This window comes from Myodes glareolus, chromosome 19 (assembly GCF_982192425.1).
Source record: "Myodes glareolus chromosome 19, mMyoGla1.1, whole genome shotgun sequence".
Classification (NCBI taxonomy): Eukaryota; Metazoa; Chordata; class Mammalia; order Rodentia; family Cricetidae; genus Myodes; species Myodes glareolus.
Window position 1 is genome coordinate 61716766 of NC_142044.1, and position 15463 is coordinate 61732228.

General features: G+C 46.8%; 1 protein-coding gene across 1 annotated transcript; it reads left to right on the plus strand.

Annotated features, from left to right (window-relative positions):
* The first annotated feature begins 939 nt into the window (after positions 1-939).
* Drc2 (dynein regulatory complex subunit 2) lies at positions 940-14651 on the plus strand. The gene is made up of 8 exons (XM_048444675.3): positions 940-1269; positions 1904-2071; positions 9438-9607; positions 10206-10344; positions 11662-11859; positions 12008-12226; positions 13945-14097; positions 14180-14651. The coding sequence occupies exons 1-8, from the start codon at positions 1138-1140 to the stop codon at positions 14507-14509; spliced, it is 1509 nt and encodes a 502-aa protein (XP_048300632.2). The 5' UTR covers positions 940-1137; the 3' UTR covers positions 14510-14651.
* The last annotated feature ends 812 nt before the right edge of the window (positions 14652-15463 follow it).

Here is a 15463-nt window from a genome sequence, read left to right on the forward strand (position 1 = left end):
CCTGAAGCTGGCGTTGGTGGTTGGTCTCAGGTCATCAGGCTTGGCAGCAACTCCATTACCCACTGAGCCTTCCCACCGGCCCACCTGTTGTGGAATATTGCCTTAACTATGTAAAGATATGTTACACTTGTTTATGTTACTATATTACTTTAACTATGTAAAGATATGTTACACTTGTTTATGTTACTGAATATTACTTTAACTATGTAAAGATATGTTACCTTTGTTTATGCTGCTATTGTTCAGTTATTAAAAGATGTGTGGCATTTGTTTCACCTTGCCTGCCTGAGGCACCTGATTGGGTTAATAAAGAACAGCCAATATCTAGGCAGGAGAAAGGATAGGCAGGGCTGGCAGGGAGAGAGAATAAATAGGAGGAAAAGTGAAGAACAAGAGAGGGAGACACCAGGGGTCAGCCACCCAGCCACAAAGTAAGCAGAAAAGAAAGTCACATAGAATAAAGAAGAGTAAAAAGCCCTGAGGCAAAAGGTAGATAAAGAGAAACAGGTTAAGTTAAAAGAACTATCCGGAAACAAACCTAAGCTAAGCCAAACATTTAAAATTAATTATAAGAGTCTTGTGTTAGGATTTGGGAGCTGGTTGGTGGCCCAAAAGAAGTCTGGTACACCCACCCTCAAAAAAGATTATGAGAATGTGTGTAAGTGGTCTTGACCTGTTCCACTGACTCCAACATCCTCCTCTGATCTCTGCAAGCAACAGGCATGTCCATGTGTGCAGACATATATACAGACAAAACACACAACAGTAAAATAGAAAAAAAAATTTGAAGGCTTTTTTTAAAAGACAGTTTTTATGATAAAAAGGCTCTCGCCACAAGAACTGACTGCGGTCCTCCAGAGTGCAGGGGGCGCTTCGAAATAGGGCTCACCTTCCAATTTCTCACACCGGCAGCGGTCTTTGCAAAGGTCCTTGTTGCTAGGAGACAAGATGCGTCGTTCGACTCTTGAGCCGGCTGTTGACGGCCCAGCTCTCTTGGCGGAGGACTGAGGTCTAAGGATCCATTACCTTAGTTCCAGAAGGTCCCTGTCTATGGGAGCGTTTGCTTTCTAATTTCTCACAAGTAGGCCGTGGCGACAGGCCGAGGCTCCTTGCCTGAACCCAGTCCGCCGCCCAGCCATGCCTAAAAAAGGAAAAAAAGCAAAGATACCCTTGTCCGATGAGGATCAGCTGCTTCTATTTCAGCAGAAGTTGCTAGCAGAGGAGGAGGCGGCCAAGAAGAAAGAGAGACTTCTCACACAGTTCTTGAAGGTGATGCTTGTCTTCACTGTGTCTTGCCCAAACCCACCCCGCCCATGCCCTGACACCGTTGCCCGGGTCGCGTCACTGTGACTGACTCATTGCCATCCCGCCCGTGCCTCCTCCAAAATCCTTGGCTACATTGTTTTTGGCCTAGGGAGTTCTCTGTGAAGCATGGAGAGGGGGCATAGAGTTGGAAGTACCAACTGGGCTCTGGAATTAGGACAGTAGGCGCTGTCAAGTGTCCAAATTCAGTGTCTTGAAAATTCTGGGGGCTGGAGAGATGGCTCAGCGGTTAAGAGCACTGGCTGTTCTTCCAGAGGACCCGAATTCAATTCCCAGCACCCACGTGACAGCTAACAACTGTCTGTAACTCCAGTTTCTGGGGATCTGATACCTTCACACCAATCCACATAAAATAAACTAAATTTATTAAAAAAAGAAAGAAAATTCTGATGTTCTGTCTGGAGTGGGGTCATTAGAAAGTCTGCTTTGACGTCTCACCTTGAAGGAAACTCATCGAAAAACACAAATCCAAGCCCTGGGTGTTGGTTGCCAAGAGCTTTGGCCCTTCAGAATGCTCGAGGGCTGGTGTTTTTCAGGGTGGTATCCTTGGCTGAAATGGGTGTGTTTATCCCTCACACAGGACAAGCTGGCCAAGGAAGAACACAACAGCGCTCTGAATCTTAACAAGATCAACACCCAGTGGAGAACTGTCCTAAGGGAAGTCAAGACCAGGGAACTTCACAAGGACATCGAGATCCTCAGCCAAACCTTTGAACGCGTGGTGGACTGCAAGGACAGTGTCATCAAGGTACGGCTCCCTCAGATCGCTCGGCGCTGGCCTCGACCTTTCTCAGTAGAATGGGCCTAGTGGATTCATTCATTTATTTATTTTGAGACAAGGTCATGTATCCCTATACTGGTCTCCTGATGTAACTGGAGATGACCTGAACTGCTCACCCTCCTGCTTCCACGTCCCAGCTGCTGGCACCGCAGGTGTGTACAGCCAGACCTACCTGACTGGCCCTTAAACCTTCACCCGGCACAGGCTCCGACAAATCCACCGTACTGGTTCTAATCGTTGTCAGTGGAATGAGAAAATGCTGAACTGTCACTATCCCTGCCTTCCTGAGAAGAACTAACTGCTCTCTTTGGCCATTTGCTGCCCCAAACAAGTACTGCGGAGTTTTAAAGTAGCGAACCAGCAAACAAAACTTACTCTTGGTCTTTCTATCAGTTCCAGAAGAGTGGGGCCGACCAGTCAGAGGGCTAGTATTAGAGGGTGGATATTTTGTTTTTGTGAAGGGTCTCACTCTGTAGGTCTGGCTGGCCTCGAACTCACAGAGATCCATCTGCCTCTGTCTCCCAAGTGCTGGGGTTGAAGGTGTGCGCCGCTGCACCTGGAAAGATAGAGGTCTTTTTGACTCTTGTTTCACCGTTTCATTCAAGCAATTTGGCCTCCGTGATTCAACTTCAGTGTCCCTAGATAAGGCTGGGAAGCCCTCTGAAGGCGAGAGTAATTCTGGATTTCCAAACCAATCAATTGGCCATCTTAATGATCTTTTGGAGGTAGGAGGGAGATAGACACAGACTCGTACAGCCCAGGCTGGCTGTGTAAATTAGCAGCTCTATTTCGGCCTTCCCAGGTACTGGAATTATTGACAGGTGCCATCAACTGGGCCCATCCCTTACGCTCTTAAGAAATTCTCGAATGCTCTCATCCTTTGAAGGATTCTGATATACTTTTTTTAAAAAAGCCCGTGTGTGCGTGTGCATGCCATGAAGGTCAGGGGGACCTTTGTGGAGTCTTCTCAGTCCACCCGTATATGGGCATAGCTGTCTCCTTGGTCTTGTGTGTCCCCACCTCCCGCCTTTTAAGTTCTTGCGGTTCCACTTAAGCACAAATGAAATGTGTGCCTGAGCCATCTCTTCACTTTCTTCTCTGTGCAGCCTGGCTTTGGGATTGGTGACGCAGAAGGCCACCATGCTGCCCTTTCCACCACAGCTTTGGGATTCTTGGGGGAAGCATGGGTGGTCTCAGCACAGTGAGATGTGTTAGGCATGGCAGCATGTCTAACACAGCACTGGTGCTGGACCAGGAGCATACAGAGCCCCTGCGCAGCCTGTGCTTGGTTTCTTTGCTGCTCTCATGACCAATGCTGGGCAGAAGAATCTGGCCCTCAAAGCTTCTCTGCAACCTATTGATGCCTCTACATTTCTTCTTAGTTCTGACTTTCGTTGAAGGAATTTCTTGATCACCCCCCCCGCCCAACTCCCATTTTTCGAGATGGGGTTTCTCTGTGTAGCCCTGGCTATCCTGGAACTTACTTTGTGGACCAGACTGGCTTCAAACTCACAGAAATCTATCTACCTCTGCTTCTTGAGTCTGGGGTTAAAGGCTCATGCCACTACCACCCAGCTATGGCCCTCCTTTCTCTTTCTCTTTCTTTTTTTTTAACCATCTCACTAAATATCGGAGGGGAACCAAGATCCGCCCAGGAAGTGGCAGCTTCCTTGAAGGTAGCACCAAAGGGGAGAAAGCTACAGCCCCTTTTTGTTTATTTTTCATTTTTCTTTTTAAAGACAGGGTCCTTACTGGCCTGGAACTCACTATGTAGACCAGGCTAGCCCCAAACCCAGAGAGATCCACCAGCCTCTGCCTCTGAGTTCTGGGATTAAAGACATTCGCCATTACACTGTTTATCTTTTTTAAATACACCTTTTATCTGTTTATAGTACAAATAATAAAAACCCAGAGACAGATACTGGGGTTCAACCTTAAGATCAGAAAAGCAAAGCAACCAGCCACTGGCTCTTACCTCCACCTCAGACAGAAAATGGGTGAGAATCCTGAAGACTCCACAGAGTTCCTGTCTCTTCCTGTTTATATTCCTCTCGCTGCCCAGCCACATCCCTAGTCTCCACCTCCCTAGTGCTGGGATCACCTTTGTGTGAGCTCTGTTTCTATTTTAGACAGATCCAATCTTGTGTAGCCCAGGGTGGCCTTAAACTAGCAAAGATCCACCTGCCTCTGGGATTAAAGGAGTCAGTTACTACTTCCTAGTTTGTACAGCTGCTTTGCTCTGTGATCTTCAAGCAAGCTTTATTTATTAAAACACAAACAATATACCACTATACCAGCTTGCCAATTCCTCTTTAGGCTTTTCTTCTCAAACAAAACTCCACAGTAACAGCAAATATCCACTACCAAGTCAGTGTCTTTCAGCGAGAAGACCACACCTTTCCTCTGCCTATCTTGCACGGGTGGGGATTCAGCAGATCCCGGCAGCTTCACACTAGAGGTTACAACTTTGCTACGGCTTTTTTCTTGCTCTCTTTAAACTGATTTATTTATTTCTATTTTATGTGCATTGGTGTTTTGTCAGAATGTTTGTCTGTGTGAGGGTGTCGGATCCCCTGGAACTGGAGTTATAGACACTTGTGAGCTACCATGTGATGTGGGTGCTGGGAATTGAACTCTGGAAGAGCAGCCAGTGCTCTTAACCTCTGAGCCATCTCTCCAGTCCCAGGCTTGTTTGGTTTTTTGTTTTGTTTTGTTTTGTTTTCAGTGCTAGGGAGCAAATCTAAGGCTTTTTAATGTGCTTGATAAGTACTTAACCATTAAGTCACATATCCAGCCTTGGAAGGTTTTGGACTTGGTGTGTGTGTTATATGTTCACATACGTATATGCATGGCAGAGGTTGCTACCCATGTCTTTCCTTAACTACGGTCCACCCCTTTGTTTGCTTTTAGAATGTGGTACACTTGAGCCGGAGCAGTGAAGCAGCAGTTAGGAGCAGAGCACTTGTTCTTGTAGAGGAACCAGGTTCTATTTCCAGCATCCATGTAGGTTTCCACTGCCATCTGTGACTCCAGGAGACTTGATGCCCTTTTCTGACCTCTAAGGGCACCAGGCACACATATGGTATACACACATACATGCAGACAACACTCATGAAATAAAATAAATCTAAAAAAAATTGTTTTTAAAAAATCGCATGCAGAGGCTGAAGCATCAATCTGGTCTAGCAGGTTCTGTGCCAGACAGGGCTGCACCGTAGTGAGACCTTGTCTCAAACAAACAAAAACAAACAAACAAATTAAAAACACTTCACGAATTTGCAGGACACTCTTGCTCAGGGTCATGTTACTCTTTGCTGTACTATCTTCCAATTCTGGCATGTATGCTGCCAAAACCACCATTTTCTTTTTTGAGACAGTCTCTCACTGAACCTGAAGCTCATCGATTGAGCTTGGCTGGATGGCCAGTGAGCTTCAGGTATCCCCATTGAATGAGTGGTGATCAGAACCCCCAGTCCCAAGCACTGGGATTATAGGTGTACCACCAGGCCTGGGTCTTTATGTGGGTTCTGGGTCAGGTTCCCAACTTGGGGCTTTGTGCTTGCTTGGCACGAACTTTGTCATTAACCCACTCTTCGTTTTTCTTTTTGAATACAGACTGAGATTCATGGCATTATTCCTGCCTCAGCCTCCCAAGTATTAGCCAGGTATTGGTGGCACATGCCTTTAATCCAAGCCCTCAGGAAGCAGAGAAAGGGGCATCTATGTGAGTTCGAGGCCAGCGCGGTCTACAGAGTGAGTTCCAGGACAGCCAGGGCTACACAGAGAAACCCTGTCTCAAAAAAAAAAAAAAAAAAAAAAAAAAAAAAAAAAAAAAAAAAAGGTTTCACAAGGCTTTTCTCCAAGTATAAGCAAAACTGACTGCTAGATAGAGAGAAGGAGAGACCCTCAGACCAGCTAAACTGTGGAACTCAAGGATGCAGCTTTTGTTAACTATCACTAACCCCAATAAACTAACTGGTTCACCAAGGTAGACTCTGTCAAAATCGTTAGTCTGTCTCTCTCTTCTGGGGACAATGGATATTTGTCCCCGTTTTCCAGGAAAGCCACACAACACAACCTCAGCCCCACGGGGGTTGTCCGTGTGCCAGTTCCCACTACAGTCGCCTGGTCGGCCTGCATGGACTAGCGTGGATTGATCAGCTGTCAGCTCAGCTAAGCTGTTGACTGGAAGTCACATGACTTCTCCATATGCTTTGGGTTTCTCGCAGCTCGCCAACTCGGTTCCTGGAGGAAGAATTCCCAAGAATAGGCATTCCAGGAGGCAGGAAGTAGAAACTACCAGGCCAGAGTGAGGGCTGTGTTGGAACCGGCACAGTTCCAAGTGCCGTTTTCACCTCTTCTGTTGATCCCAATAGTCATAAGGTTACTCAAATTCAAGGAGATGGAAAGAGAACGCTTTTCTTCTGTGCTCCCTCTTCCCGCTCTCCTGTCTTCCTTTTTCTTTCTGGCTTTCCTCTTGAAAGGAGTCTGCTGACTTCAAGCTCATGACCTTTAAAAAATATTTTATTATTTTTAAATTATGTGTATGTGTCTTGTATGTTGGGGGGTGTGCATGTGTGTGCAGGTGCCCACAGAGGCCAGAAGAGGGTGCCATAACCCTTGGAGTTAGACTTACAGAGTGGTGATCCACCTGACTTATATGCTGGAAACTGAACTCCGGTCTTCATGAAGAGGAGCAAGTGCTCTCAACCTCTAAACCGTCTCTCTAGCTTCCAACTCCCAATCTCCCTTCCTCCCAAATGCTGGCATTGTAGGCATGTGTCGCTATGCAAATGAGATTTCATCCTTGGTGGAGGAATTGACAAAGTCCCATTGCAGAAAATTGTAGGATGGGAGTGGACTTGTCTTTGTCATATACTATGCCATAAGAAGCCAGTTCCTGTTGGCCCCTGAATCACTCTGTCCTCGCTTGATTGGTCTTTGATAGCTTCCTTGCTTTTTGTTTTGTGCTTGTATTACTGGGGATCAAAATCTAGCCCTGTCTATGGTAGGCAAACATTCCACCACTGAGATACATCCCCAACCCTATACAATAATTTTGCTGTGTGTGGTAGTACACACTTTTAATCCTGGCACTAGGGAGGCAGAGGCAAGCAGATCCCTGTGAGTTGGAGGTCAATTTGGTTTACATAATTAGTTCTAGGCCAATTAGAGCTACTTTGTAAGATACTGTCTCAGTATTTTGTGTGTGTGTGTGTGTGTGGGTGGGTGGGTGGGTGTATATGGAAGTATGTATATATACATATATTATCTATACGTACACATCACACACACGCACGCACACGTCTTGTTAAGTACCCAAGCTGGCTTCAAACCCATTACCATAGCCTAGGGAATTTGCAGTGCTCCTGCATCGGTGCCCTGGTATTATGGGTGTGCATCACCCTGACTAATTTGTGTAAGAAGATAAACTAGGGCTGGAGGTTAAGAGCACTGGCTGCTCTTCCAGAGGTCCTGAGTTCAGTTCACAACCATCTGGAATGAGATCTGGTGCCCTCTTCTGGCCTGTAGAGGACGCGCAGGCAGAACACAGTATACATAATAAATAAATCTAAGAAAAAAAAAGATAAACTTGTTTAGTGGGGAGCGTAGCCCCAGTCCCTGGCATCCATCCCAGCCCACTGGCCTGGGAGTTGCTTTGGTCTGGACTCCAAATCCCAGCTTGCTAGGTCCTGACCCCTCCCCCCAAGGTATTTAAGTAAGCTCCCAGAGGAGGAACACGTGGTTCCGGGTTTGTATGTGCTCCTCGCTTTCATGTCTCCCTGCTGTGCACCGAGAGCACCGTATTTAATAAAACAATGGGCATTTTAATTCGGTTTGATCGAACCTAATTGAATTTCTTTGCACCGGCGGAGTGGCCCGTTTTAGGATTTTTTTCCTAACAAAACTAGATTCAAGTTAGTTTCTGCCCTCAAACATCCAGTTCTCCAAGGGTACCTGGCTTTTTTTTTTTCTTTTTTAAGATTTACTTATTATGTATACAATTTTCTGCCTGCATGTATGCCTATAGGCCAGAAGAGGGCACCAGCTCTCATTATAGATGACTGTTAGCTACCATATAGTTGCTGGGAATTGAACTCAGGACCTCTGGAAGAGTCCCACCCACCGACCCCCGTGCTCTTAACTGCTGAGCCATCTCTCCAGCCCTACCTGACTTTCTTTTTAATGGTGGCTCCATCAGTGTTAATGTTTGTGAACCACAAGACATTGGCTCACTTTACACTTCTTTAGATTAAAAAATTATTTTCATTTTATCTCTGTGTCTACATATAGGTTAAGTGCACCATATACATGCAATGGCCATGAAAAGGGCATCAGATCGCCTGGAACTGGAATTACAGTTGTGAGATTCCACGTAGGTGCTGGGATTCAAACCCTAGTCTCCTGGGGAAGCAGCCAGTGCTCCCAGACATGATCTTACGATGTAGCCCTGATTGGCCTAGAAATCCTAGTGGAGAACATGCTATCCTTGATTTCCCAGATCTCCTCCTGTCTCTCTCCTGAGTGGTAGGAATGAAGGCACATACCACTAGGACTGGTTCCTACACTTCTAGAGGTCACTCTTGGTTTGTGTCAGGACTAAGTGGAAAGGGCTGGAGAGATGGCTCTTACATCTCTCCAGAGAGGACCTGGGTTCGAGTTCTAGTGCTCACACTAGGCAACTCACAACTGCTTGTAGCTCTCACTCCAGGAAATCTGAAGCCTCTGGTCTCCTGGAACACCTGCAGTACACAAAACATAAACTTAGAAAGGCGTACACGCATGCACACAAATAACAAATTAATCCCTTTAAAGACCGAATGGGAGCACCCGCTTTCCTAAAATCATTAGGAAATAAGAGGAAAATGTCACTGTGCCATCCACCTCACCAGACAGCTAAGTGTACATGTGTACGTGCATGTGTGTGTGTGCGTGCATGTGCGTGTGTGTGCATGCGTGTATGTGTGCATGTGCGTGTGTGTGTGCATGCATGTGTGTGTGTGCATGTGTGTGTGCATGTGCGAGTGTGTACGTGCATGCATGTGTGTGTGTGTAGGTCAGAGGTTGACATTAAGCGTCTTCCTTGCATGCTCTCCACCTTATATTTTGAGATTGGAGCTCATTTATCAAATTGGGTAGGCTGACTGGTCAGTGAGACCTCCTAACTCTACTCTAACCTTCTCTAAACCCAGGGTTACAGGAGTGCCACCACACCAGACTTCTTTTGTGGGTGCTGAGGACCCAACTGATCCATCTTCCCAGTCCCTCGAATCCATTTGTATTTTCTCAGGGATGCCACTTGGCCAGAACAGTAATTCTCTTCCTCCTCTAGTCTCTGGCGAAGGACTTGACTGAAGCAGAGGAACAATACGCCCACGCTCTGCGCAGCCACTTACACAATATCGACCAGCTCTTGACCCTGCAACGACGCCGACTCAGCCTCCTGGAGGAAAGTTACAACATGGAGCTAGATGTCCTGACGAAAGAGTTTGAGACGGAAAGGTAAGGGGCCAGAGAGTCCAGAGACTGGATCCCTAGTACCTCGGAGCCTCCTCCCTAATCTAATCCCAGGCAGAGAGGGTCTTGAGTTCCTCGTAAATGAACTTGGGTGTAATCTTACAGTCTTAGCTTTCCTTGACCCCTGTCGGTACCTGTCTGTGCCTCCTAATTTCAACTATCAGAATTCTACCCATCTAGATAAGGATAGGAGAGAGATTCCACTGTGAACTTATGTAGATTTTTGGTTGTGTTTCATATAAAGGTATTATCTACTCAAAAATCAAAATATTCTTATTCTTTCTGAAAAAACAAGAGTAAAAGAAAACACACACTAAAACTGTCCCTCCCTCCACGCCAGGTGCCTCCAAGTTTGTCCCATCTATAGTTTTTTTTTGTATTTTAAGACAGAGCCTCACCACGTAGCCCTGGCTGGCTTGGAACACATTCTGTAGACCAGGCTGCCCTCTGACGCTCAGGGATCTGCCCACCTCTGCCTCCCAAGGGCTAGGACTAAAGGAGTGTGCCACCACCCCTGCCCATTCATAGTTATGGATTCTTTGTTATGTTTGGTCCTCATGCTATATCATCATGTCTCCTGTAGGAAGACAATCACTGACCAGCACGAGAAAGAAATCCGCTACCTCCAGGATGTCTTCATGGCCATGGAGCAGAACTATGTAGATTCCGAGTATGAAAGCAAGCTGGAGTTCCAGAGTATGTGGGATGATCTGAAAAACAAGGTACAGGCAGAGGATGGAGGGACGGGGTCCGGAGAGACGGGCCGGGATGAAAACTGCTCAGGGCACTCAGAGCCAGACGAGCGCTCCAGAGCCAACAGTCAATAAAAGTCTCTTGCCACTGAGGTCCCCCGTGCTTCTTTGTGATCTTGTGAAAACTGCTTGGGAGGCAGGAATGTTCTAGAAGATTTTAAGAATGCATTTTAAGGGGAAAAAATAAACAAACAAACAAAAAACAAGCAAAAAAATCACCACCATGACCAACAACACTTAAAAAAAAAAAAAGTAAGAGATCATCTGACTTCACCCTTTTGAGAGGTATAGACAAAAAAACAAAGGCCCAAAGTAGCCACATGACCAGCTTGAATCTCACAGTCTGAGTCGGTAGAAATTGATCCATAATTCTTTCCATCATAGAGTTTGCAAATCTAGCTGACATGTGGAAGTTTGTGTTTAGGGTTCTTGGTTTAACTTTAATCAATCAACTTATACTTGAGACAGCATCTTCCTTAGCTCAGGCTGACCTTAAACTCACTATGTGGTGGAGCATGACCTGGAACTTCACTTTTACCTTAAACTTGTGATCCTCCTGCCTCCACCTCCCAAGTAGGGTAATGGGCACTCACCATCACATCCCAGCCTGACTCAATGCTAGGCAAGTATTCTACCTAAACTCCATCCCCCAACCCTTGCTTTTAATTTAGCCAGTGGTGTACTTTACAGTTTGAATAATTTCCTACTTGTGAAAATTGAAAAAATTTCACATGAAAATCCAAACTATCAATTTCACTTTAAAAAGTTACAAAATCTGAATGGTATAAAGGCGCACGCCTTTAATCCCAGCACTTTGGAGGCAGAGGGAGGAGGATCTCTCTCAAGTTTGAGGCCAACCTGGTCTACAGAGTTCCAGAACAGCCAGGGCTACACAGAGAAACCCTGTCTCCAGAAGGAAAAAAAAAAAAGTTGAGATTTGGAATACTGGGCCTCATTCTGTTTTTGTTTGGTTTGGTTTGGCTTTTCAAGACAGGGTTTCTGTGTAGCTTTGGAGCCTGTCCTAGAACTCGCTCTGTAGACCAGGCTGGCCTTGAACTCACAGAGATGTGTCTCTTCTGCCTGGCTCCTCATTCTGTTTCTAATTGGCATCATTCTCATGGAGCTGGGCCCACCCCCACGCTTTCCTGTCTGGGTCACAATGCCCCACACGCTGAATATAATTCACTAAACGCTCCTAACAGTTCCCGAGGGTAAGGCTGCTGGCAGGCATGAGCGGCCACTAAGAGGGTGGCTCTAAGCATTTGGTATTTGGGACACATTCCCTAGAATTTAGAAGAGAAGCACTTTCTTCGTCTACAACTGGAGAACATAGTGGAGGATCTGTGGAGAAGGTTCCAGGATGCACTCAAGAACTATACTGATGCCACGGAGGACCGGAAGATTGCCTTTGAGACTCTGAAGGTGAAGGACGAGAAAAGCTCCAAAGAGATTGAAATGCAGATGAAAAAAATCCAGAAGCTGCAGGTCAGTGCTCACTTGGAGACACCCATCTGTCCATTGCCTTCCCAAATTCTTTCGGGTCTCTCACTGGTTGGGTGAAGATGACGCTCTGCTCTTAGTCCTCAGTCTGTCCTTGAACTGCCTTTGTCAGTTGTCCCTGCTCTCCCTCTAGGAGGCCATAGGCATCTTGAAAGGGAAGATCATAGCCCACAGTCGTGAAAGTGAATGGCAGAACCAATGCATTCGCAATGACAAGGAGCTGGTCCACGTACAGCTGCGAAAACTGAAGGCCCAAAGGATGCAGGCTCGGGGAGTGTCCCAGGAGAACTTAGTCAAGCTCACCCTGGAAAGTAATGCCACCCTCAAGGACCTGAAAAAGGTCGTGGAGAAGGTAAAAGGGACAAAACCAAGAAACCTGGCTGGAGGCAAAAGGGATTCAGGAAACATGGGGCAGGGCTCCCTCCTCCCTCCTCATTAAGTGGATGTTTGTGTTAGCTTTCCTTCCTTCTTTCCTTCCTTCCTTCCTTCCTTCCTTCCTTCCTTCCTTCCTTCCTTTCTTCCTTCCTTCCTTCCTTCCTTCCTTCCTTCTTACTCGATACTCTTTTTTAAATGAACAGGGATTTTTCAGCTTCCCGAGTCAAGCCGCACTTTTCTTTGCACAGGGTCTTTTTCTCTGCGTGTCTGATGTATGAGGTTTCCTCTCCAGCTTCTGATTCTGTCTGTGACTCTGCGGTTCCACGAGCTTGAGATTCTCTGCTGCTACCTGTTAGGAATATTTCTTAGATGAGCCTCTCTGCCGACGCGAATAATTCCAATCAGACCAAATTAGATTGAATAAAAGATGTCCATGTTTAATGCAGCACTCCAGGGTGGCACCAGGAAAGCATGGCGAGGGGAAGAGAGAGAAGGGGAGACCACATGTTCATTCTCTGGGGGGCAGCCTAAGTAGCCTGTGGGAGTGGTCCTGACCCTCCCTGGGGAGGGGTCACTGCTTGGGAGACTTTCCCCCGGAGGTGAAATCCAGACCTAGGCAACTCCCAGGGGAGGGGGCTCGAAATGGAGTTCCTGCTCCATTCCAAAGATGGGTGCCAGGGGCTGAGATGAGGCCCCTGGACATAGTAATACTACCTGATGTCTCTCGGGTTTTTCCTGCCTTTTAATCCTTTAACTAGTAGAGGAAACGAACCAATTAGGACCCCAGACTATATTATTTCTAGACTGCATCATTTTGGGAGGTTTGTCTCTGGATTTCTTCTGAAGACAGTATCCTTTTGGGACCTAATCTCTAGATTTCTTTTGAGGCCTACCAACTCATCAAGATGCTACTTTTCAGTCGTATGACAAGCTCCAAAGATAAACACTGTCACCAAATGGCTGTCTTGTGCTCTGGATCATTACCATAGATAGGTTAAGTTTCATTATGGCCCCTTAGATAGACCTTCCTCTGAGGCTGGCCCCCCAATGTTGACCTTTTGTCAGCTTGAAGCAGCTGAGAGCAGTGGTCAACACCCCTAAACACCCTAAGAGCATTTAGGCTGACCTCTGAGACAGGGGTGACGAGAGACCAGGAGTTGGACAAACTCCCCATAGGAAAGAGGAGCCACACTAGGTAACAAAGGTGGTGGATGTTCAAGATGGCCACTTCTTCCTCAACCTCCTGAGAGAAAAGCCTGGCAGCTTTTGCCTCCCACTGCAGGCCCCCTGCCGATGGATTGGCCTAAGTTCAAGGCCTGATCAGGACCCATCTCTCTCACACATTTGCAGACCAATCAACCCTCCTATTTGACTTCAAGCCTAAAGTAGGGAAGGAAGACTCTTTAAAGCTTCACAGCCCCCAGGCCTCCAGAAAAGATGGGGTTTCCAGCTTCCCAAGATCCCCCTTGTGTGTCTGCTGCATGTGTGTTTTCTCATCCCAGGAAACGCCTTTCTTGGCTGAAAAGAAAACGATGTGCTACTGAGCCGTGCTGCGTGAGGACGTAAACTGCTGGGGGAGAGCTTGGTGCATGGCAGGCTCCGCCAGAGTTGGGCTTCCTGTTGCTGGCGCGCTCTCCTGGACTCAAGCAGGGGATCCATCTTGTTTTCCCTAACACGCCTCTTCCTTCCCAACAGGGTGAAAAGATCCTTAAACTTGCTGAAATCTGTAGGAAATTTGAAACAGAGGAAGAAAAAGTCCTGCCTTTCTATTCCTCAGTACTGACTCCCATGGAGCAGGAGGAAGTGGAGAGACAGAACCAAGAAGACCTCACAGAGGAACTGGCCAAGGTAAGGACGGGGAGGGTGGGGGCTGGGCAGCACTTGCTCAAGGGGACCACCGCACTCCTCTTTCCTCTGCCTCCACGCTCAGGTTATGGCGAACTACTCAGGGATGGAGAACTTCTGGAAAAGATACAATAAGGTGAAACTGGAGGTGCTGAGTCTGCAGCACAGACGTGTACAGCTGCTGGAGATCAGCGGGAAGCTGAGGGAGATGCTCAAACAGTACCTGGATGGTATCTCCGTGAGCGATGAAGTGCTGAGCCAGCTCAACCCGCTCTTCATAGTAAACCACAGAAGCAACCTGCCCCAGCTGTCCGCACCTGCCCAGTCAGCCCAGTCAGCCCAGTCAGGTGACAGAGGGCCTCCAACCACCTACAACATCATCGAAGCAGCCCACATTGTCTCCCATACCCTGTGATCCAAGGAACCCAAGACTTTTTTTTTGAAACCTGAGTGCTTTGGTATTACAAATTTAGATGGAGGCTCCAGACAGTACTTCAGCTATTGACTGCCACTATCCCATGCAGTATAACCAATAAATTATCCTTTTTTAAATAATACACTTTTTTCACGATTTATTTTTAGCTTTATGTGCACTAGTGTTTTTCCTGCATGTGTATCTGCATGAAGGTTGTCAGATCCCCTGGAACTGGAGTTACAGACAGTTGTGAGCACCATGTGGGTGCTGGGAATTGAACCTGGGTCCTCTGGAAGAGCAGAGGTTAACTGCTGAGCCATCTTTCCAGCTCTAACAAATTATTCTTTCAAAAGAATTTATAAGATCCTTTAAAAACAAAAACAAAAATTAGGGTCTCATGTAGGCCTCAAACTCTCTGTGTAGCTGAGGATGACTCTGAACTCCTGATCCTCTGGGATTACAGGCATGCACCTGTTTTATTGGTGCTGCGGATTGATCTCAGGGTTTTTTGCATTCTACCAACTGAGCCTTATTCTCAGCCCTTGTAAGATCTTTATTACCATTGCCATATTCAAGGATACAAGGAACATTCTGGTCCCAGGGAAAGAATGCCTAGAAATATGTTTCCTCCTCAGCATCATGGCACCATGGGAGCCAAATATATACCCCAAGGACCCAGAGGCAGATTCAAAACCTTTCCTGGGGTAAATTAGGACAGCAAGAACAGACCAGAGGAAGAAGTGTGCTCCAAGGCCTCCAGTTACTCAACCACAGGCAAGATCCAGCTTCACAGTGCTCTTTTTTCTACCCAAGAAAGCAGCCTCACCAGGAGGTGGTGGTGCGGCCTTTAACCCCAGCACTGGGAGCCAGAAGTAGGCGGATCTCTGTGAGTTCAAAGCCAGCCTGGTCTACAAGAGCTAGTTCCAGGACAGACTCCAAAGCTACAGAGAAACC

Coding starts and splice junctions, on each gene's coding strand:
- Drc2 (XM_048444675.3), top strand. CDS start 1,138: ATGCCTAAAAAAGGAAAAAAAGCAAAGATACCCTTGTCCGATGAGGAT. Junction 10,345..11,661: donor GGGATGATCTGAAAAACAAG/GTACAGGCAGAG, acceptor CACATTCCCTAG/AATTTAGAAGAGAAGCACTT. Junction 12,227..13,944: donor TGAAAAAGGTCGTGGAGAAG/GTAAAAGGGACA, acceptor CCTTCCCAACAG/GGTGAAAAGATCCTTAAACT.